This window comes from Mauremys reevesii, linkage group 10, assembly GCF_016161935.1.
Source record: "Mauremys reevesii isolate NIE-2019 linkage group 10, ASM1616193v1, whole genome shotgun sequence".
Classification (NCBI taxonomy): domain Eukaryota; kingdom Metazoa; phylum Chordata; order Testudines; family Geoemydidae; genus Mauremys; species Mauremys reevesii.
Window position 1 is genome coordinate 3,434,079 of NC_052632.1, and position 23,757 is coordinate 3,457,835.

At 42.5% G+C, this 23,757-nt stretch overlaps 1 protein-coding gene and 1 long non-coding RNA gene across 6 annotated transcripts in view; one reads left to right on the plus strand and one right to left on the minus strand.

The window, feature by feature from the left end:
• Nucleotides 1-42: 42 nt before the first annotated feature.
• On the plus strand, nt 43-13,020 carry LOC120373350. Of its 5 annotated transcripts, XR_005585504.1 has the most exons (4): nt 43-577; nt 2,762-2,916; nt 10,085-10,245; nt 12,476-13,020. It is a non-coding gene; the product is annotated as an uncharacterized LOC120373350 (long non-coding RNA). The 5 variants fall into 5 exon arrangements; XR_005585505.1 differs by lacking the exons at nt 10,085-10,245; nt 12,476-13,020 and adding an exon at nt 4,611-5,274 and having other exon boundaries at nt 51-577; XR_005585503.1 differs by lacking the exons at nt 10,085-10,245; nt 12,476-13,020 and adding an exon at nt 4,595-4,727 and having other exon boundaries at nt 51-577.
• Nucleotides 4,449-23,757, minus strand: part of PAQR5 (progestin and adipoQ receptor family member 5) — a 27,717-nt gene continuing 8,408 nt past the window's right edge. The window contains exons 2-8 of the mRNA XM_039491673.1: nt 23,496-23,722; nt 20,810-20,937; nt 20,374-20,579; nt 17,076-17,202; nt 6,982-7,078; nt 5,788-5,929; nt 4,449-4,827 (exon numbers count right to left, since the gene is read on the minus strand). Of these exons, the coding sequence (XP_039347607.1) occupies nt 4,580-4,827; nt 5,788-5,929; nt 6,982-7,078; nt 17,076-17,202; nt 20,374-20,579; nt 20,810-20,937; nt 23,496-23,546 (999 nt within the window). The 5' untranslated portion in view covers nt 23,547-23,722 and the 3' untranslated portion in view covers nt 4,449-4,579. The remainder of the gene's footprint in view (nt 4,828-5,787; nt 5,930-6,981; nt 7,079-17,075; nt 17,203-20,373; nt 20,580-20,809; nt 20,938-23,495; nt 23,723-23,757) is intronic.

Sequence of the window (23,757 nt, forward strand, 5' to 3'; positions counted from 1 at the left end):
GTGGGTGGGCAAGGCCCGGCGGGAGGAGGCCGGGTCCTAGAGGGGCTGCGCAGCGGAGAGGGGACTCAGGGGGGACGGGACGGGGTAGCTGCGCCGCAGGCCCCGGGGGTAGCGCGCCACCCGGGTGGGTTGGGGAATCGCTGCCTAGGGCGTTAGCCTGGGCGGGGTTCCGCTTTCAGGGCTGTTTGTTTCCCTTCCCTGTTGGCTGCAGGGTAGCTGGAGCCGGGTCGGCCCGGCCCCGGGCTGGGAGCGAGACGAGGTGGGGGCGGTAACAGCTTCTATTTACTTATAACCTATCAAAGATGTTCCCTCCCGCACCTGGTCTCTCTGCTCCCCTCCAGTCGCGGGCAGGCGAGAAGGTGCGATCCCACCAGCAGCCTGAGCCTCTGCCCCTGCCTTCCCGGTGGTTCCATGGCTACGCCTGGAAGTTACTGAAGACAACAGTACATTGTTAATTTCTTTTGGCAACGGAATATCCCTTAGGGAAGTATCCTGAGTGCCGAAACCTAAAGTGTGGTTGTTAGGACATGTGACAACATCCAGAACGTGAACAAGCCCAAGGAGGGCCCCAAAGGAGGTAGATGAATGGGCTAAATGCCCTAACTTCGTAAGTATTTAGTATAGTAGTTAGCCATCATTTATTTAGATTTATACAAACTATAAGAAGAATAGTCCATCCAGTGCTCTGGGCACCCTTGATATATCTATATTTAAATGCACAACAATAAGCTGATGTATCAGTTTCCCTAGATCAACTTACACAACAACAATATGAATATAGCTGAAGTTAATCAATCCCGAGTTCCACCCTCTGCCCTACTTGTTTCTTCTGGAGCTAGGGAGAAAAGGTGGGCTCTGTAGTAGGCCCTGAAGGCTGACAAAGTTGGGCTGTTTAAGAACTGGAGAGGAAGCAAGTTCCAAAGGCCCAGTACCCTAACAGAGAATATCCTGCCTGCTAGCCAGCCAGGACCTCCTCCTCTCTTGTATTGAAAGCACTACGGGTGCTATTACTAACAAGAGCTGCAGTAGTACGTCATAGGGACAGCAGAATTTCTTAAGTAAGTCCTAGGAAATTTAGGGCATTATAGGTCAAAACTAACCTCATAAAAATGAGAAAATAGGCCATCAGTGGAGGTCATAGAGCACAATTTAATATGCTCATGAGAGAGCGATTGCTTAAAAAGAAAGCTGCCAAATCCTGCATCAACTGCAGTTTCCAAATAGATTTATAATATGTAGAGCGTACTCCAGTGTCTAATCTCAAGGTGACAAAGGCATGGGGGACAGTTGCATAGCCTGCATCCAAAAAAAAAAGTTGGGGGGCATTACCTCCTAGCTCTCCATAGATGGAAAAAAGGCTAACTTGGCTATAGCAGCTACCTGATCGTCTAGCAACAGCCAGGATCTGATTGCTCTGCAGATTGCAAACCTTGGCCACAAAGGCCAGAACCACAGCTCAGTCAGTGGGCAGAAATAACCCACCCATCTCTTCTGATTGCTTCTGTCAATCAACCAACATCATCTCAGCCAGTTAGCCCTCATTTATGCCCCAGTTTTCCCTCAACATTAAGTAATACATTCAATAGCTCCTGATAATCAGTGGGGTGGAGATGGAGATGGAGAATATTGGACCTAAGAGGTGGACGAATGTAATTCTCAGACTGAGGATGGGATTAGGGCTAGGCATAATATCATGGGAAGAGAGTTAGTGTTGGGGGTCTGGGGCTAAGGTAAAATAAAGACTAGGGTTAAAAGTAAGGTAGAGGTTAAATCCAGGAGAATGTTCCCTCTAATTTTTTACATCCATGTGCAAAATGAGTTTTATTATATGCACCAATATGGAGGTGATGTGTGGCCGGGATGAGGCCGAGGGGGTTGGAGTGGTGGGGGGGAGCTAAGTGCTGGGGCAGAGGGTTGGGATGCGGGGCAGTGAGGGCTCTGGCTGGGGGTGTAGGCTCTGGGATTGGGCTGGGAATGAGGCATTTGGGGTGCAGGAGAGGGCTAGGGCAGAGGGTTAGGGTGTGGGGGGGGTGATGGCTCTGACTGAGGGTGCAGGCTCTGGGGTGGGGTCAGGGATGAGGGGTTTTGGGTGCAGGCTGCAGCAGGGAGAGAGGATTTCCCCCAGCCCTCTCTTACCCACAGCAGCCCAGGACTGGGGAGAGTGCCTCTCCCTGATGGCAGCGGCAGCTTCGGAGGGGGCAGGGCCAAGGCACCTCTCCCTGCTGTATGGCTGCACAGCTTAGAAGGAACTTGGAGCCTGGCACTGGGTCAGGAATGGATAGAAATGACAGACATGGGATCATATCCCAAACAGTGTTTAACTTTATCCTGGACAGATACCTGCCATGGCTGTCTCTTTTTTACACTTTGGCAAAATTTGTATAGCTTGCCATGCTAATAAAGTACCACTGAATTGAAATATATAACTGAAAAAATGTTCTAGATTTGGTCTTAAAGTTGAAGGGCTTTGCCTATTTCTTGGTTGGGGGTGATGAAGAGGATGCAAATTAAGCTCAGTGTTTGGGACGGGTTATGCCAAAGATTGCCCTTCAGTTTGCAGGACTCAGTTTGGAGTACTGTACAGACATGGTAGAGAGGCTGAAAGAAACAAACAGTTATTCTGGCATTCTTCACATGTAATAATATGACAAGACCAAGTCTTCATAAATAGACTTTATTTCTTTACAGCTGTATAGCTTAATTCATGGTATGGTTTTGAATGTCTCTCTCTCATTATAATTAATCTGGCTTCTCTTTCCAGCTGATGTTTCAAGATCAGAAAATGTTGGAATGACAGTCAACTAATTTGCTCTATTAAAATGTGTGTCAGACCAGATCCCCATGTGACACTGCTGTAGGGTCTAGAAGGATGAAGGAGCAGACTACCATGTCGAACAGAAATGTGTTGTTTTACAGGTAGTTCTCCTATGAACCACTGCTTATTTGAAGTTACCTAATTGTGTATGTGTAATAGTCACAGAACATGGGACCTATTGAATCTGAAAAGTTAGACTACCAACTGAGAAATAAATTAATTAATTAATCCTGTAGAATCTTAAATCACTTTTTCCAAACAAAGCCAGACTTTCCCAGTTATACTAAAAGACAAGATAGATAAACAGATCAGCAGCCCATATTAGCGCTTTTCTTGTCATAGTTATGATTCTTTTAATTAAATAAAATGTTGGATAAAAAGTTATGTTCCAGTGGTAATAAACGTTAATAGAAATCTTGATCAGCTTTCAGAAGAAAGTAAGATCATTTCCAAGTTGTGTTTTCCCAGAATATATTTAAAGATTGTGTTGTACTGTCAACCTAAAGTGCATCTATTACACCTCGATGGAGGCTACTATTTACAAAACATATAATAAACCCATACAGTTATCAGGAAGCTTGATAATCTCATTGTAATTTTCTGCATTATATGTTTATGTACTTAATAAAAATGTATTCCAAGGTATTAGATAATCTAATATGCAATCAAGTCACAGATAACCTCAAAGCCTGAGACATTTGAGTACCACTCCTTTGTATAAAAAACAGTAGTGAAATACTCTGACATTATAACCTGGCCTAGTACCTCTCTGGTCACCAGCTGAGTGCAAGTCGGTCCAATCGCAGGGTGCCACCTGCTTCCAAGCCAAAATTTATGACCCCAGATTGCAATTTTGATGGCTTCTCAGTGATAGTCTTTCAGTGACGTGTAATTAGAAGCAATGGAGGCTTGATTCTCCTCTCATTCACATTACTGTAAGTCAGGAGTGTAACTGATGAAGTCAGTGGAACTACCCCAATGTAAGACTGATATAAGGGCCTGAATTACAGCTCATTGTACTCAGTGGAAAACACCCACCAACTGATCAGGCCGTAAACAAGTGCAGAATCAGGCCAAGGAAATTTAGTCTGAATATTGGAAAAACATACTAACAGTGAACTCAGACTGGAGTAATCTCCCGAGGGAAGAACTGAAAGGCCCAATCCTAGGAACACTAGGATTCTAGGGTGAGATCTTGGCTCTTATTGAAGTCTGTTGCAAAAGTGCCATTTACTTCAATAGGATCAAGATGTTACCCCATGTATTAAATATATAAAATATAGACACTTATGCCTATGAACTGACATAATCACAATGTACCATCATGTTATAATCAAAATAATAAAGTTTCCTGGTTCCACCCTAAAGCAATCAACTGAAATCAACACAGATAAATGGCCATTGACTTAGAAGATGGTATCACAGTGAGTTTCATCATTTGGATTAAATCTGCCCTCAAATACTGGCTTTCAAAATATTACACTTCTCCCTTTTACAATATTTTAATTTTTTTCTAAATAATTTCATGCTAAAATATCAACTTGACCTGATTTTAAACCATTTCACAATCTGTCTCCAACTTTAAAGTCATATGTACAAAAAGCAGTGCAATATAAAATGGTTCACTCTTGAAAACCCCTGGAGTATCTTCCCCAAGAAAAACATTCATCAAAATACCTCATCACCTTCATTGATCCAGTACTAAAGTTACTTGGTATTTCTCATTTGCAGCAATGTAACTAAAAACCAGTCTCTACTTAAAGTTTAATGCCTATGTAGTTTTTCTTTCCTACAGGACTTTGGTCTTGAATAGAGAGCCAGTGAGAAAGCCACAATGATAGTTAGGCTAATGATAATGGAGATACCAATTGAACCAGCTGTTTGAGAGAAAGCGAGAAGAGGTGAGGAAGCTAAGAGCCAGTCACGGCGAGCGTTCATGTCTATAAAGATGGCCTCCATTTGGAAGTGTGTGCCAATGATCCCACATACATGGAAAAGCTGGTGGCTGTGCCCTGCAACAGAGTTAAAAATATTTAACAAGAAATTTCTCGGTTTCATTAAAATACACCTCTGACAGCTTAGCAAATCTTATGCGCAAAAAATTCAATTTATTTATTTTACTAATTTATATGGCTCTTATTGTGATGCTGCTAAACTAAGGCCATTGTCCATCTGGAAACTCACTGAATCCCTGCCTACTATAAACCAAAGCTCTGCATATACTGTTTTGTGCTGTTATTCTGCCAGAGCATACAAGCTAAATAGAACTTGGCCGGATCACTGCTTGTATGGGAGACCACCAGGAAACACCTGTGTGCTGTAAGAAGTGGTATTGATGAGTCAATCTTTCTTCCAACTCAGTACTGTATAGCATGGCATGATGGTGTAGATCGGGTCAGCAACTTTTCAGAAGTGCTGTGCCGAGTCTTCATTTATTCACTCTAATTTAAGATTTCGTGTGCCAGTAATACATTGTAACGTTTTTAGAAGATCTCTTTCTATAAGTCTATAATATGTAATTAAACTCTTGTTGTACATAAAGTAAATAAGGTTTTTAAAATGTTTAAGAAGCTTCATTTAAAATTAAATTAAAATGCAAAGCCCCCCTGACCGGTAGCCAGGACCCGGGCAGTGTGAGTGTCACTGAAAATCAGCTCGCGTGCCGCCTTTAGAACACATGCCATAGGTTGCCTACCCCAGTATGGATTTTTGGATGGCAAAGGACCACTTTGTGGTCATTAGAGATTCTATGATACTTCTTGAAACAACAGGTCATTGGAGATGGCTTCTTGCACAACTATGCATGGCTACTCTAACCATGAGCGTGAAACAGTGAATGCATTTTCCTGATATGAACCATTTACTCTGCTCTGGGTATATTATATCCCTCATGAGATGCCCAAGCTTCTGTGCTCTTAAATGCTGGAAATAAAAAATAGTAAAGACAAGAAATCACAGTGTTCTGCACTCACCAATATAGTCAAAGCATCCCGGGGCAAGTCTCTCAGGCAGATGTGCAGCAAAAATGAAACAAGTGAGGAAGGCAAACACACAGTGCTTGTAGTGGACTGGGATTACACTATCCATGCAGCTTTCCCCAGTACACAGATATAGCTATGATATCAAAAGGAAAAATTACACATGAGGTACCAAGAAAAGGAAAGTTAGAGAACTACTGAAGAATACCTCTAGATTGGGGCCAGATTTGCTGCTATGCTAAGGTCCCCCGGCCTCATAAAACGGCTAGAGGTGGCTTGTGGAGTAGTCACCCCACACACCAGAATGCTCCACTAGCAGAAAGTTTGCATAGGCAGTTGCCCTGCCCCCTGTGCTAGCCACTTCTTCATTTCCAGTGTAAGCTGAGAGTGGGGCTGGGGCAGGGGCATTCATACATTGGGGCATGGGTGGGATCAACAGTGAAGTGGGCATGGTTATATCTGAGTCTTATTCGCCACTGGTGTAAGGTCCCTAAGGGCCCTTATGCCAGTGTTGTAAGTTAAAGCCTTTTTCATGGAGCTTCAGTTTAGACTAGCTGGGAATCAGGTAGCCTCAGTCAGCTCCTGTGCCCTCCCTGCTGGGACACAGTGGAGAATCAAGCCCAAGCTGTCTATATATAACGGCTTTCTTGTCTGTCTGTTGCATGTTTCCAAGGAACACACCACCTATCCCTGTAGCCCTATATACCAAGATGATGATCTTTGACTACTAGCCATTTTAGTATGAGGACTACAAGTGGCCACTTAGTCGGGCTGGATTATTGTACGCTGGGATCTGGAACACTGTGGGCAGAACCCAGTAGTAGATATGAGAGCAGACGCAATCATCTCTATTTTATGCAAATTGGGGCCCAAATACCGATGAGCTTACTCAGGCAGAACTCCCACTGACATCCAAGAATTGGGCCAAGGGCAGCTTTTGGGCTCATGGTAAATTGCCAATATGTTTGAGTGCCCCAGTACTGAGCACAAAATCATCTGTACATCAGCAAATATTTGCCAAAAATAGCCACACACTGTTTTCTAGCTCATATCGTTTTCCTTTTAAAAAAAAGTCTGTAGATTTTCCTAAATACGCTCAGTCTCATGTTAATAGCCGATAGTTACTTCGCTGCAGGAAGCCAATGTATTTTATGGCATCTTAATAAGAGTTGAATGTTCAGTGCGTACCCTGTAGAAGAGAGGGGTGCTGTCGAACAGGTACGGATATGCAAAAGCCAGGGTGCGAAGAGTTTTACTGAGCCTGGGCTGCTGTATCTCGGGGAACCTGCATAAAACGCATTTCAAATTACAAAATTAAGGCAAATAAGGATTGTGCAACTGCCAGGGATATTTTCGAAGGAACTGTGGCTTGCAGAACATGCTTTTTATGTAAATTTTTTTGCACAGCCATATTTTCATAGCTGTTGTAATCTATACTAGTATACAAAAAGCTGTCCAAATCCAGAAGTGGGGCTGGAGAAATTAAACCCAAATTACAGCCATCCTCAATTTGTTTTTGCAACTAATTATTGTAAAACCTGGTAGACAAACAAGCCACATAAATGTCCAGGTTTGTTCTAACAATGACCTTGTTTATAACGCATCAATCAGCTGAATTATGCAAAGACTGGTTAAAACTGTGGGCCTGGCCCAACTCTACTGAAGTCAATGGAAAGACTCCCACTGCCTTTACCATGCATGGATCAGGCCTTTTGAGACAGGGCACCCACAATCATTCCCCATTAAACTCCATTGATTCCCCACTTCCTCGGCTCTCATGTTGTAGATAAGACAATTAACAAACTGCAAATAGCTGAATCTTGCACTAATACAGGAGCATAGCAGGCCAGTCATCATTAATAATAAGGAATGATGAATGGAGCAGAGGGATATCTTGATTCTACAATTCAGCAAACTTCCATGTTGGGTCTCCAGCCTGATAGCTAGTATTGTGGGGTGCTGCTGTGTCACTGAGGTGAGAGAGTCCAACATAAACAGACACTGGGAGCAGCGTTGGAAGTGCTGGTTCCTTGTGTGATTCACTATAACAATCTTTCCAATTGTTTTCTGCAGGCCACTGTGGAATTAGCATCATATTGAGGAGTCTGTAGCCATTTCCATGATGGCTGAATCACACACATTTATTTCCCAGATTACAAGATTCCTACCATTGTGTAAAATCATTGAACAGCAAACAAATCAGACACAATTTTCTAAACTCTGATTGACTAAAATGGATGTCTTTTCTAGATGTAGATTAGCATGCACTGGGCTCTTCAACACAGACTCTGAGAGCAGCTTTGAAAGTATAAAATCTTTTTACATTATCTTGGCACACATTTCAAAGCAGTATTAATGGCCTAAGGGAAAACACTGAGAAAGTGCATCCTTTAAAATTTAGCAACATCTACCATATGTCAGTTGGAAAAAACAGAGTTTACTTCTTTAAAAGTTATAGTTATTTTGACCTCTGAGTTTTTGTACTGCTTCATCACAGGGGCTAGATATTGAACTCAATGTTGTCATAAAAAGAGATCTATTTATATTGGATTACAAGATCTTGTAAGTAAAACAGCATAAATGCCATGGTCATGAATGTTGATTCATTAAGTTGAATCACAGTTTCAGTTTACAATGCATGGCACATGTCTCAGAATACTTATATTTTGCATCCAGCCAAGATTTTGTAAATGCAGCATTTCAGGGAATACAAACATATCAGCTAAAATTCAAAATAAAATAAAATAAATCTGACCCTTATTACCTTTCTATGACATCACTGTTATAATGGAGGTATGGAGCACCAAGCCTGTTGATTACAATCATATGGTAAACGAGAAGAAAAGAGTATGTTTGGGTGGAGCCATATATGCTGGAATTTGTTAGCAATACAAAGAAAATTGTTGAGATGCACTTTATATTTTGTTGGTGCAAAGTCTAAACATAATTTACCAGTCCTCAGAGCTGAAAGAAGTGGTAATTGTGCCAAAGAGGAGAGTTAGAAAGAACACCACACCTTTCAGCAGAAAAAACATGTTCATAGGTGACTTTCATTTACTCAAATGAAGAGCTTGAGATTCCAAACCAAGACAGAACTAGAAAGAGAGACATTACTGCTCAGCGGTACCCATACACAGTTCATAGTAAATGCGATGCATTACCGTTCTACCCAGGTCAGAAATCCAGTTGGAATATCAGGGATCACAGACACTTCACTTATCCCTTAGAGTCAGGGCTTGATCCTGTAAATCCTTGAGTGATGTAGCACAAGTGGAGGCTGGTTCCATGTGAGGGCAAGGAAAGATAAGCATGGGGTGTAGTATGGCAAAAGTAAGCCTCAAATCTCCTTCATCCCTGCTCCCAATGTGGTTACATACAGTGTATTGAATGGGTGTGTCTTGATGCTAATTTGGGTCGTCTTAACTCTGCACTTCTTCCTTAGGTCTTATTCTTGCTATCAAGGAGAACAAACTTGGTAGCTACAAAGCAGCTGTTTCATTACTGCAAGTTCAAATTTCTCACTGCTCCTTGTCCTTGCACCTTCTACATGCAGCATTCTGTGCTCAGGTCATCTAAGGCTCCCTACCAACTTCTCAGCTCTTTTAACACCCTGTCCCTGCAAAACAATTCTTTGTAACTATCCAGACTTTCTGAGCAATGAATAGATCAGTGTTTCTCAGACTTTCGCATTGGTGACCCCTTTCACACAGCAAACCTTATAAATTAAAAACACTTTTTTTGTATTTAACACAATTATAAATGCTGGAGGCAAAGTGGGGTTTGGGGGTGGAGGCTGACAGCTCGCGACCCACCATGTAATAACCTGGTGACTCCCTGAGGGTTACAACCCCCAGTTTGAAAACCCCTGGACTAGATACTGACTAGTGCTTTTCAGATCAGATGTGAAGCTGGCCCCCAACAAAGCTCTGACACAGTTTGGACCTCTGTGAAAGCCAATCATATGGTAAACGAGGTCTGCAGACTTTGGGTATGGAAAACGATGATGATCCTATTGGCTTTCTTTTTATCCTCCTTGTAGGGTGCTGAGCTTCGGTGCAAGTGTAGATTCCATCCCATCCTGCATGTCCTCATGCACCCATTCAAATACTGCTGTGCTACTAGTTGCCCTGCATTTTGCTACTTCTTTTTAGCAATGTACAAATCTACATTTGCTTCCATTTCTGAAACATAACACCAATTCTTCAGCCCAGGTGCGCAGTTCTGCAAGTAAAGTTTAAGTGAGATGCACCAAATCCCAGAAATACTTCTCTGTTTTCTTCCATTTGTCCAGTCTTTATTCTAGATCCATGTAGGAATCTGAAGTGAGAGCTCTTGAGATGCGACTGCTGCACAGATACTGATTCAGTGGGTGAGAAGGATATGGGAAGAAGTAGGAAGTTCTCAGTGAGACAGCAATGGAGGCATCCTGCTTCCCCTAAAAGTCAAAAATAAGTTCGTTTTCAGCCATTTTTATACACTTTCACATTTGATAATTCAGTATTCGTAAAGTACATAAAAGGGAAAAAATGCTTTATTACCGACTCACCAATCAACTATCCAGTATTGAAACAAATTCCTGAGAAGCTGGTAAGAGCTGGTATGCTAGATTTATAGAAACACATTAACTTTTTTCTGATGACCATGATAAAAGTTCCTGCCTTCATCAAGAAGTTCCATCTTCATGCTGATACAATGATTCATATTCCTATTAATCTTCATGAGGAACAGTATGAAGTGGTTAAGATGAATGGGTACATAGAATCATAGAAATGTAGATCTGGAAAGGATCTTGAGAGGTCATCTAGTCTAATCCCCTGTGCTGAGGCAGGACCAAGTAAACCTTATTCTGCTGCTCTCGCATTCCTTTCCTTAGGAATCATAAAATCTATCATTTCACATGGTCACTTTCACCCAAATTGCCTTCCACCTTCAGATTCGCTACCAATTCCTCCCGGTTGGTCAGAATCAAGTCTAAAATGGCTCTCGCCCTGGTTATTTCTTCCACTTTCTGAAATAAAAAATTGTCCCCAATACATTCCAAGAATTTATTGGACATTTTGTATTTTGCTGCATTATTTTTCCAACAGTTGTCTGGATAAGGTGCCCCATTACTACCAGGTCTTGCATTTTGGATATTTCTGTTATTCTAGAAATGTCTCATCCCCTTCTTCCTGATCTCGTGGTCTATAGTAGCCCCCTACCATGATATCCCCCCTATTTTTTCCCCTTTTATCTTTACCCAGGAATTTTCAACTGATATGCCTCTCATCTCCTTCTAGACCTCAAAACAAGTCCATATATTCTTGATATATAATGCAACATTTCCTGCCTTTTTCCCTGCTGGTCCTTCCTACACAATCGCTACCAATATTCCAGCCATGAGATTTAGCCTGCCAAGTCTCTGTGATACCAATTAAGTCATAATTTAGCTTATATCCTAATACTTTCTCCATTTTTAGTTATTGTAGAGCAGTGGTTCCAAACTTTAACAACCTGTGAACCCCTTTCACTAAAATGTCAAGTCTTGCAAACCCCTGCCTAAAAATGAATATTTCCAGGGATTTTCTCCTTTACCTGAGTATAAATTAAAAAAACAGTGATCTTGGAAATATAAAATTTGTTTTTATGACATGCTTATTACACAGTATTTATTATTAATTATTATTTATAATTACAGTATTTTTATTACATTATGAAAACGGCAACACTCTTCCAAGATCTCAATTTCGTAGCTTGTATCACTTTGAATAAGCCTGTTATAATACAAGGCTCCTATGTTTCATCAAGGAGTATTGGATGTGAAACAGCATGAAGGTATTTAAGAAGCCAACTCAAAGAGTTTCTCCTGCACAAGCATTCAGGTCTTGAGCAGTCCAGGCAAACAACGCACGTTACAACAAAGCTTAAACTTGTTCTTCATAATAATTTTAAAAACAAGACTAGCAGCCTATTTAATTTAAAAAAAGCAAAAAATATCCACCTCCCTTTCCATTTCTTATAAGGAGTCTTGAAGTTTAAATCTCCTCAGTGTGATGGATGCGCTTGCTTTGATCTGCTTAGCTCTTGGAAGTCCAGGGGCTCCGGGCTGCTGGCCTCATGCTGCCCGGAGTCCCTAGGGACAATTCTGTCTGCCATTAGGGAATTTTTTCCCAAGAGCCCCCTGTAACATTTCGCGAACCCCCGGGGCTCATGAACCCCAGTTTGGGAACCACTGTTTTAGAGCAAGTGAAAATAGTTGCCAACTGCTTGATGTCCCACCCGGACAGGTTAATACTGTGCTGGCTGTAATCTGGAGCTGTAGGCTGTTTGATGGTAATGGCTACAGATTTAGTTTTGTTGGGATTAATAACCAGACCCATGCAAGCTACTTTCTGTTTACAACCAGCTCAATATTAACCTGTCCTAATGGGACATGGAGCAGCTGCCAGCTGTCAGATCCTTGAGTAGCGTCAAAGACAATGCTGAACAATGCTTGAAAAATGTGGATGCTTGTATAGCAGCATCCATGGTTCAGGCCCTTCAGCGGCCTCTGTGGGGACCTCATGACATCAAGCTTTCTATGAAGCTGCAGGTCTATAGAATGACAGTTACACCAACTCTGTTGCACGGAAATGAAACGTGGGCGCATCGGAGGGCTGAAGATCACTGGACTGATGGTTCTAATTTTCATTGTCTCCGTCAGCTGCTCCATATGAAGTGGCAAGACAAGATCAGAAATGAAGATATTCGAAGCCAAATCCAACAATCATCTCCATCAGGACCGGATCAGTTCCAGCAGCTTTGTTGGTATGGATATATTATAAAAATGGAAGACCAATGAGTTCTGATGCATGCTTACCAATGAATGTTGCTACCCCGCCGGTGACCATGTGGGTGCGAAATGCTTCAGTGGCATGACAAGGTTGCCAGTGATGGACAGAAACCTCAATATACAACCAGACACCCTTAAGCACCATGCCAAAGATCGATCCGGATGGCGATTGCTTTACAAGAAGGCTACGTCCCTTTGGGATTTGCCAAGATGATGATGAAGTGCAAATGGCCTGAGTATTAATCAACCTGAAATCGTTATACTGTATTGTTGCAACTACATAATCTTTTACTCACTAAAATAATCTGCATGCCTATGAAAGTTAGTGCCCAGTTCATTTGGAGCAGTGGAAATATATCTGCTTATTGGTAGATATGATTGTGACGGGATCCCCCCAAGGTGCAGCCTGAGACTGTGGGACCGCTGTGCCCCCTTAACCCTCTCCAGCCTGGGCCGCCTCTCGCAATGCCTTGCTAGTGACCAGCAGCAAACCCCTCCAGGCGCTGTGATCACTCAGCACAACAGCATGTCGAGTCCACACCCACCCAGATTGCATAGCTGCTCCCAGAGCCACTCCCGAATCACACAGAGAAAGGCACTAGAGCCAAATCCCCCCAGCTCCCAGCACTGTGCCCCAGGAATATACTGCCGCACACTGCTCAAGATGGCAGTGCAGATTTATTAATTGGTTCACCACTTCATCAATGGAAAGTGGACATACACCAGCCTTTGCAAAACCTGAGCAGATTTGCCACACACTTCATACAGACTCACTGGTAAAGATAAACAGTAAAACAAATGTATTGACTATAAAAGGTAGATTTTAAGTGATATTAAGTGATAGGCAAAAAGTCAGAGTTAGTTACCAAAAGAAATAAAATATGACCACGCAGTCTAAACTCTCAGCCCTATTAGACTGGGCAACAACTAGATTAAGCAGTTTTTCTCACCCCACTGGGTATTGCAGTCCTCAGTATGCAGATTTCCCCCTTGAAATCTGGGCCAATCTCCTCTGTTGCAGTCTTGTCTTCTCAGTGTTTTAGTTACTTGCAGCATAGGTGGGGGAAGGAGAAAGGCCAAGCATGTGGCCACTCTGTCTGTTTTATAGCCTCAGTCCATGTGCTTGGAAAACACAAGTCCAGCATGTCTGGGTCGGCCTTGCCGAGTCTCTAGGCAAGACTGAGCAATTCCCCTGGTGTGGTCTCATGCAGGTGAGTCATTGCATTGTAGGTCCCTTGCTGGACAATGGTTGTTGATGAGTTGATTGATACCCCACCCGGGTGCTGGCCACTTTCCTTGCTGTTGCCTCTGGGGAGCTGATGTCTGGCTGATTCCCCAACTTACAGCATGTTTTAGTGACCACCATACTACATAATTCTCATGCATCAATGATATACACATATGGACAGAGAAATGACTTTCAGCAGGTCATAACCTTTCCCCTGATACCTTACAAGGCATGGTTTATACGTAAGATCACAATCATATGTAAATGAGGAATATGGGGGTTCCAGGACACTTCCCCAAGGTATAGAATGTCACAGTGGTTTTTCTGTGAATGGTCATAAAAGCTATGGTAGATGTGGATGGCCCAAGATTGCATTGGCCTACTACTGGGAGTGTTTTTTTTTTTAAAAAAAGACAAGAGAGAGAAATGGCTGCACTTCTAAACGTGTTCGACTGCATTGCTTCCAACATTGCCCATTCCGCAGTGTGGACCAAGTTTTGCTCTGACTCGCATTGATTTTTAGGAAGCATTGCACTGGCGTAACTCAGCAGAACCTGGTCCTTTAGCTATAGTAATTAAGATTATGGAAGGATTCTGTGTTGTATGAAAGCAAATGAGATTTCCTGCTGTCACTGAGCACTGCATTTCCTGCATGGTGCTGAATGCCTTAAACTCCCAGGGAATCAGTCAGGCCCTTAAATTCTCTCCCATTTTCTTTCCAACCTTTTCCTGTTGAAGCAGGATCTCTACCCCTTGCGTGGCTCGTGCACCCTTTGGGGATGCAATCGTGAGTTAGCCACTTACATAAACAAGGAAGAGGACTTTGGCGAAGAGACATTCACAAAACTATGGATTTTACAGAACTGTGCACTCCTAGTGTATGTCAGTGAACATCAAGCCCCCTGGGGAAAGTGATTCTGTGCCACAGGGTGGCATTGCTCTTCCTCTGCAGCTGCGGGCCTGAGCCTAAAAGAAAAAAAGAAAGGAGAGAGACAGACAAACAGAAAAGAAGGTATGGAGAGTCTGGTAGCTACCAAAGTCATTGCTGGCACAGGGTAAGCTGAAGTTCCAGGCTGCTGCAGCTCATTGGACAGGAAAGCTCTATTTTGCGTGAATGAAGTTAGGGAAATATATAAAACTTCCGATAAGAGTTCAACGTCAACTGCACAGAGATATTCTCTGATTTTATTACATGTTTATTATGGACAATAGAGAAGTTACCTACACACAGGGGACAACATTGCACTGCTGATTGTGAAGCAACAGGATGGTTTGGTAGGAAGAGGAAGATGTCTCTAGGATTCAAGAGCTATTATCCCATTAGAGATGGGAATTAGAAATCAGTGGGCCTGATTCTCCACTCAGGCTGGTGTAAATCAGGAATATATTATTTGAGCCAATGGAATCACCCTGGTGTAAAGTTAGAGCAGAATCAAGCCCACTAGTCACAATTTCTGCTTACTCGGGAACCTTTTTTTGACTTGTTAAAATGGTGACATTTGCTGGCGGCACCACAGATGCAATTGACACTTCAGCATTGCTGAGACAACAATGTTACACGGTCTTATCCGATCTATTTAGTGCTGTAAAAATTTTTTACATGACCATATCTCCAGTTCTGCAATTGGAGGATGCTGGCATTTCAATTTGTAAATTAAAAAGAATTTAAAATAGGTTAAAAAGCTACACGTGGACTGGTCAAACTCATTGACATTTCATAACTGGGTTAGCCTGGTAATACTTGAAATTGTAAAAGCTAGAGTTAACCCACTGTCACCTGTCTTTATTTGTCTAACCAGACAACAGAAATCAAAAGTCAACCAACACAAAAGAGGAGGGGAAAACAAACAGAAGAAGAGAGAAATAGAGTTAAAAAAGAAAAAAGGACAGGGGAAAAAAAGGCAAGACAAGTGGGATGGTCTAAAAATATCAGTTCCTAATTCTGCAGTTCACATAATACTTGGTACTAAAATTAAAATGATGGAGGCAAACCTGCAGCCCTGACTCTAGTGAGTAGTCAGTCCTCTGCGAGTACCCTACAGAACTCAGCAGAGCTACTTCTGTAAGTAAGTGGCTGGATCAGGACCCATCTGGGACACCCAAGCTTTGCAGCATGATTTTGGGTAGACCCAGGCACTGCTATGCTATCAATTTGTTCCCCCCTGGAGTTGCTTCTTTTCTCTGCTACAACAGAATCACCTCAGCTGCTGTTCCATTTTGTTTTGGTGTTTTACCTTTGGGGATTCGGCTCTCCCTGTTCTATGGCAATATCATTTCAAACATATTACATGCCAACGAAGGCCCCGGGTCAGGAGTGTACTTAGAGCCACTACAGCTGATCGGGAAGCACTCCTCAATAGGCAGAAGCTATTGTGGTGCTTTGTCCTGTAATGGACACACATGCTAACAGGAAAAACTGAGATCACTCCTCCAGTAAAAGGACAATTGACTAATTACACTGAACTATTCATGCAGCTCCAAAACCAAAAATCAGTTGCAGAGGCAAACTGCGAGTTATCCTAATGGTAGAGATTAACCTTCTACGGAGAAGGCTTTAAAGAGGATTTCCGTCATGAATTAAGATTAAAAAGATCCTTTTTGAGATTTGGTAGGTAATTCATAACCAGAAGCTAGCTGAGTACTATGGCAGTTTTTAGAAATGTTGCTCAAATCCAAATTGCATGCCAAGATACTTTCAGTTTATAATAAAGTCAGATTTTCAGGGCAGTTAGATTTGAATGGTTTTCTCATGGTAAGCATACAGTACACGTCATGTTTATTACCCTTTACAAAGGAGGCAATTGGGTGTGAGGCCCCAATCCTGCAACCCCTTACGCCCGTTCCTAACTTTATGCCCATGAGCAGTCCCCTTGACTTCAACGGGACTATCTAGGTGTTTAAAATTAAACCCATGCTTAAGTGGTTGCAGCACAGGGGCCAAATTTCTTTACCCCATATATCAGGCACACTGTAGTTAAAGAAAAAAACAAGTTACTTTAGGCCGACATATTAAACATAGTAAGTTAAGATATCAAGCTAGCTTTCAGCAACTCTAAAAATAAAGCTTTACCGATAAGTTATTTCACATGCTTTCTTGTGAAGCTGCTCTAACTTCACTGTGTGACATGGTTCTAAAATTAAACGTCCTTTCCCCAGTGCACACAGTGTTGCATATGCCAAAGCTACATTTGTAAATAAACCTGCTTTCACAGTCACAGTGGGATAATCAGGAGGTAACTGTACCTGGAGTAGCAGGAAAGACCAGTGCTAATGACCGTGTTAAGCACAGCAATGGGTACATAACAGTGATGGAAAGTGCTATTGATCCATTCTTCTGGGAAAACATACGTTGAATAAGCAATCGCAGAACCTGAAAATAAAATCAGTGCCCAGGTTAGTTTTGAATGTTATTAGTGCCCTTCAGTAACCTCCCGGGTAATTTGGTGATCTTGCAGGTTTCAAACAAGCAAACCTATGTTATCCTGTGTATCTTGTAGGCAGATCCTAAATATATCTCAGAGGTAATGAATTTCAGAGGTGATGAGCACCTGTAGCTCCCTCTGCAATTAAAGAAAGCTGCAAGGAAGGACAGGATTTCAGCATGTTGGAAAATGCAACAATTGATTTTTAAAGAAGCCTCCAGATTCAGGGGCAAAACTATCAGAAAAAGGCCATTGTTGTTTGAAGCTGACTGATACTGGATATGTAGTGTTGTTGTAGCTGTGCTGGTCTAGAGACAAGGTGGTTGAAGTGATATCTTTTGCTGGACCAACTTCAGTTGCTGAGAGAGGTGTCTGTCTCTCTCACCAACAAGAGTTGGACCAGTACAAGACATTACTTCACCTACCTTTGTCTCTTTGATAGTGGATAGTCTGCCATGGACTTGATCAGAGGTGTCTGCAAGTGGACTAGGGACCTTAATTTAACACATGTAAAAGACAAAATAAGGAAAAAAGTTTCATCATTTCAGATACTAGGTTAAACAATTAGAGCTTTGAAGTTAGTCTGTATCACACAGGAGAGAAACAAATTGACTTAGGACAATAGCATTCCCCTATACATTGGCAGCCCAGCCTGATAACATTCTATTCTAGCTACGTTTATACATCTTTTTCTCTTAGAAAAAATTAAGTCAAATTATGTATCCCTGGGCTGATTCTGTTCTCACTCATATTGGGTTTTATGCCTGTGCAATGCCATTGACTTGAGGGGAGTCCCTCTTGACTGACCCCAGTGTAAGCAAGAGAAGAATCCAGCCCAGAACCTTTTGTTTTTTCTTGTTGTAAAGTGACAGAATTGTAGTATGCTTCAGCCTGCTCCTTTCAGGTATTTTACAAAAACCGAAGAGCCCAACCCTGCAACCAGTCCTAAATCAGGCATTTCCCCCCGCAGTGACTGCTAGGGCTAAGTCAGGACTGCACGATCGGACCCTTCAATGGATTTTTTTAAATTGCAGTGGAGATGTTCTTACGTTTCTGTTGTATTTATGTGGTTGCCAGTGTATATGATTTCTTTACTGTCATTCCTATTTATGCTTGAATTATTTCATTAAGTGCTGAAGATAACTTTATTGTTCCAGTTGCTGTCAGCAGGACTTCCTTGTAACAGAGATGACGCATCCCACGGGGCCCATTCCTTTACAAATGTAATAAATAAACCCAAAGGCAGTAACTTCATGTCAGGGTATCTCTGATTTAAAGCAAGACAGCCAGGTCCCTCTGGATCCTTATGCAGATTAGACACATCACAGAGGAGAAACTCTGATTCAGAGCAGGGTACTTTCAGCAACCCCTTGTATGACTGTGCACTGATAAGAATTACCAGCAACTTCAAAGGAGGCTGGACATGTCCCGTGATAATAGATATGTGCTATGTTGGCACTGCAGGAATGCAGAACATCTGAACCAGCAGGTTAGGGCTAATTTACCTTACTTTGTTTTTCAGGGGGCTATGGGGATATGGAGCTATTTGGATCGTGCAATTTCATCCTTTTACTCTGGGCATTAGCAAAATGGCAACATCTAAAAATGTTGGCGACAGGTGTTTTACAAGCCACGGGCCACTCTAAACCGAAACAGCAGGTGTAATCCACTGTAGACAAAAGCATGGAATTAATTCACAAATGGTGAGATGGCCTGCATCTCCCTCGATGGTATCAGTAAAAACACCAGAGCTATTCTCACACGGGTTGCACGTACTCAGCATTCTTTCTATAGAGCCATAACAGTGTCAGGCCACTGCTTTGGTCCCCTCTACCCCCAGGATTAACCATTAACACACAGCACTGATTCATGGTAGAAAAAAGTCACAGTTTTTACTTCAACGCTCCCAGACAGAGTGACTTTACCAAATGTTAACATGCAGGACTGTACTTCAACATTCTGTGGATGGTAGTACAAGTATCTAGCAAGCCTCGTCTTTGACTTCGGCAGGCATCAGAATTGGATTAAGTGTCTGTCTGTCTGTCTCAAGTCCTGGGTGTGTCTTCAACACAGTCATGTTGCAATAGTTAAGGACAAGAGGTCCTCCAATCTCCCCTTGCTAATTGGTGGAGCAGGATTTCAAGGTGGCATGTGAAGGAAGCACTAGTGAGATGGACCCAACAGCTCCAGGGAGATGTCATCCACCAGGCAGGCAGCAGGACACATCCCCCAGCTGGCTGTTCGGCCACAGCATGCACCAGCCAGGGCAAATGCCATGTCTTTCCAAAGGAACAATTGTCCCACTGTGCCTCCCATAGTCACCCCAAAGAACCCAGCCCTGGGCGTCAGGATTCAAGCAGCAGAGCATGAACCACCAGAGCCCATGCTCCTCCTCTCACTTCCAGCCCAGGTAGCATTTGGTCCCTAATTTGCTGTGGTTGCATAAAGGGAAAGGACCCCAATTCTTGGGTTGATGCAGGACTTGACTCGGGGGGAACAAAGGTAGCTTTAAGCCCATTTTCAGCTGTCAATCTCTTGGTTCCTGGCATAAATACCAGCAGCCTCGGGACTTCCTGTGTGACTTCAGGCAAGGCATTTAAACTCTGTGCTTTAGTTTCTGTAACATGGGTATGAAAATACTTCCATACCTCATGAAGGTGTTGTGAGCCTTACTTCATTAATGTTCATGAAGTGATTTGAGATCCTTGAACGGAAGGTGCAAAGCATGAATTATTATTAACTGAAAAACACCTACAGCAATCCTAAAATACTTAAAGCATTAAAGACGAATGAGAAAAAAAATGAGACATTGGGCAACTTTTTCAAAAGTGCCTAAATGACTTAAAAGCCTAAGTCCTATTTTCAAAAGTGAATTAGGAGCCCATGTTCCGTTGACTTTTAATTAGATTTAGGCTCCTAAATGCCAAAGTCACTTTTGACAATGGGGCTTAGGCCCAGATCTTTAAAGGTGTTTAGGTACATAATTCTTATGGATATCAGTGGGAGTTAGGGGCCTAAATACCTTTGAGGATCTGGCCCCTAAGTCACTTGGATGCTTCTGAAGATGTTGCCAATGATTCTGTTACATATTTAACAAGACAATGTTTGGAGACTCTTACCTAAGCTGTACATACTAAGGGCACCATAATCAAAGAAATAACAAATATGTCTCGCCTGGATGGACATCGTACTGAATGTGTGGGCACAGCTGGATGTGAAAGGATAAATACAGCACGTGAGCATGTAGGCAAGGAAGGGCCAGGCATACGTGTCGTTCCAGACATCCAGCGAATAGGCCAAGGCAAACAACTTCCATAGGAAGTACCTGAAATAGAAAACACTGAGTTAGTATCTTGTGTGTTACTAGTGAAATCCCGCCCCACTGTTATTATTTGAGTTCTCAGTTATATTTTCCCTGTCCCTCCGTTGGAACACGGTACATTTCCCACCCAGGTCCCCAAATCCTTCAGTCGCCCCCCATCACAAACAGCCATCGGCTTAGGGTGAGTTTAAACATCTGAAAATACAGCAGTTAATAAAAACCAGCTCAGGTACCAGGCAGGCAAAAAATGTGTCCATATATTTAGTGTTTCATTTGTCATCTGGAAGACGCTGAGGAGACAGTCTGCTGCAGAACTTCTTGGATGGCGATACCCAAACAGGATGCCCTGCTCTCGAAACACCTGCAAGGGGATGATTAGAAGCGCGTCGTTTAGATGGACTGTACAGTCTGTATATTTCATACTGTGTCACAGGAATTGAAGCATGAGATGCCCAGTCCTGCAGCAAAACTCCCACTAAACATCTCCCTGTAAAAAGAGAACTTTATCAAGCTGCAGTGCAGAATACTGGTAACTATTTAATTCAGAAAGCATGCTACAAAGGAAGGAGAACACATGTTTGCAGTGCAGTAGGGTTGTTGCAGAAACATGGTCGCATGTTCTCATCTAGGACATGGGCTCAGGGGGTGAGGAACAATCGAGGTAATAAACAGGGTCATAAGAATGGCCACACTGGGTCAGACCAAAGGTCCATCTAGCCCAGTGTCCTGTCTTCTAACAGGTGCCCCAGGGGGAATGAACAGAACAGGGAATCATCAAGTGATCCATCCCCGTCGCCCATTCCCAGCTTCTGGCAAAAGTGTGAGGATCATAGGGACATTCTTGATGAGGACCATGAGCTCAAAGGACATGTACATATAGGAGCTGACCCTCGACCTGCAAGCCTGCAGCAGAACTGTTGGCAATGGCTGGTCCCCCAGCTGCTGGCTGCTCCTGGCCTCTGTCCCCTCAGTGGCATGTGGAAGCTGGGCTGCAGCTCAGCTCCAGCCAGCCCATTAGGTCATTCAAAAAATGTGCAGTGCCTCCATTTGGGAGCCACATGAGAAATAACTTGGGGCTGGTTTTCAGAGATGTTGATGAAAATAGCAGCTGTTGGGTCCTCAGCAATTCCGAAAATGAGCCCATGTAGTTAGGTGCCCACATCTGGACTACGGGTATGTCTATACTGCATGTGGGAGGGAGCCTACCAGCCCGAGTCCACAGACTTGTGCTGGCAGGGCTTGCGCCAGCACATTATAAATAGCAGTAGGGCTGTTGCGGCTCGGGCTGGAGCTGGCTTTCAAACCGGCATGGTGGGGGAGACTTGAGAACCCAAGCGCTAGCCTCAGCCACAATGTCTACACAGCTCTTTTTTAGTGTGTTAGCACAAACCCTGCCAGCACAGGTCTGGGAGGCGCATTCCCAGAAGGGTCTGGCTTCGGGCACCCATTTCTGAAAATCTTGTCCTTTAAGTTCAGACTCTTCCAAAAATTAAAACTCATTGCAGCACTCCACTATCACAGTGAAGAGCAAGCAATGTCCACCTAGACAGCTCAGAGATCAGTGTATGATAGTCTCCTTTCCAAAGGCTAGATTATGCCATCTTTACACAGCAAGTCGTCTATTGAAGTCAGTAGGACTCTTGTTTGGATAAGGTGTTATTTAACATGAGCAATGATGGCAGAATGTGGCACAAAGAATTAGTAGCTAATGTTCCAGACAGACTTCAAGTGTCTCCAGTAACTTTATATGTCCTAACATTTTAAGATCAGGAAGGAACATATAATTGAACTGCATCTCAGTGAAGAAGGTTATAAATGTGGCACAACTCTGAAGACAGCTGGGTGCTGCTATTGTTTTAACAGAGATCTTACCTTATGTTAATGAGCCCATTACTGCAAATAATTCCCCTCACTATCCTCCCAGTGTCTTTAAATAACTGCGCTTGCTAGATGTGACTCTTTCTAACATTACCATGCCTAGGTCAGAGCACTGAGCTTGCTTTTGAGATACTCAGACAGTTCCTAAAATGAATCTGACTCTTCTTTATCTGAAATTCAGGGTCTGACTCTGATTCTCTAACCTAAGCGAGTGAAATACTCTCCCTGCAAGAACAGATGTTTTCTTTACCTTGATGTGACCAAAATCAAGTGAACATTAAACTGCAGCGTCTCCTCAGTTTTTCTTTTAAATCTAAAGTAATCATGGTAAAAGCCAAATCTGTGTGTCGTCTTCTTGTAAATAGTTCTACTATCCTCAATGGGAAGATGGGCCAAATTTCATTCTCCACCTCTTTTCTGAATAATTAGGCCAATTTTTTTTTTAAAAATGGTCATGAAAATTGGTCAACATTTTTTTAACTAAAAATATTTTCATCCAATAAATGGCTTTCTTGTGAAAACAAAATTGTATGCAACAAAACTCAACATTTTTCCTTTTTCACAAATTTCTTTTTTGCTTTTAGTGTGTGCGCATACAGGTATTTAAATGAATTCACAATATTATTGAAAATCATTATCAAAATATTTGATCAAAAACCTGGTTTTTGATGAATGTAAGTTTTATAACCATTTTATAATGTTTTCAATTAAAAAAATTAAAAATACACTGAAAAAAATTCTCTGCACTGTTTTTTCAATGCCTCTCTTTCAAACGCTTCAAAACAAAAAATTACACCAAACAAAACAACTTCACCATTTCAAACATTTTCCACAAAAATAGTTTTTTTTCCCAGCCAGGTCGAGGGCCACTGATTTGGACGTAGGGTTTGGCCAACACGCTTTAATCAAAAGAGTCACATGTAGAGCATTAGAAGAAAGTTATAATTAAAAAGAGACGCTGTAGCTGAGGTTTTATTAGGCTACTGAGCCCACACAGATCAGCAGCCAAATGGGAGATGCATTTAACAAAACCTTACTTACCTGAGGCACTTGATTAATACTGAGTTGCCTGGGCAACTTCCAGCTCAGCATTGTGTGTTGGGCTAGGCGGTGTTGATTTTGGCTTGGATGCTTGTTAAATCTTCACCTCCTTAGAGACAGACTCCTGCATAGTCTTCATCTATGGCCTCAGGCCAAACTCATCGTTATTTACACCTTCCTGTCTCCTCACCGGGCTTGTTGCCTTGAGACCCCCAAGTGCTTTGGTGCTAGGGAGAGCAAGAGAACAATACAAGGGGGATTG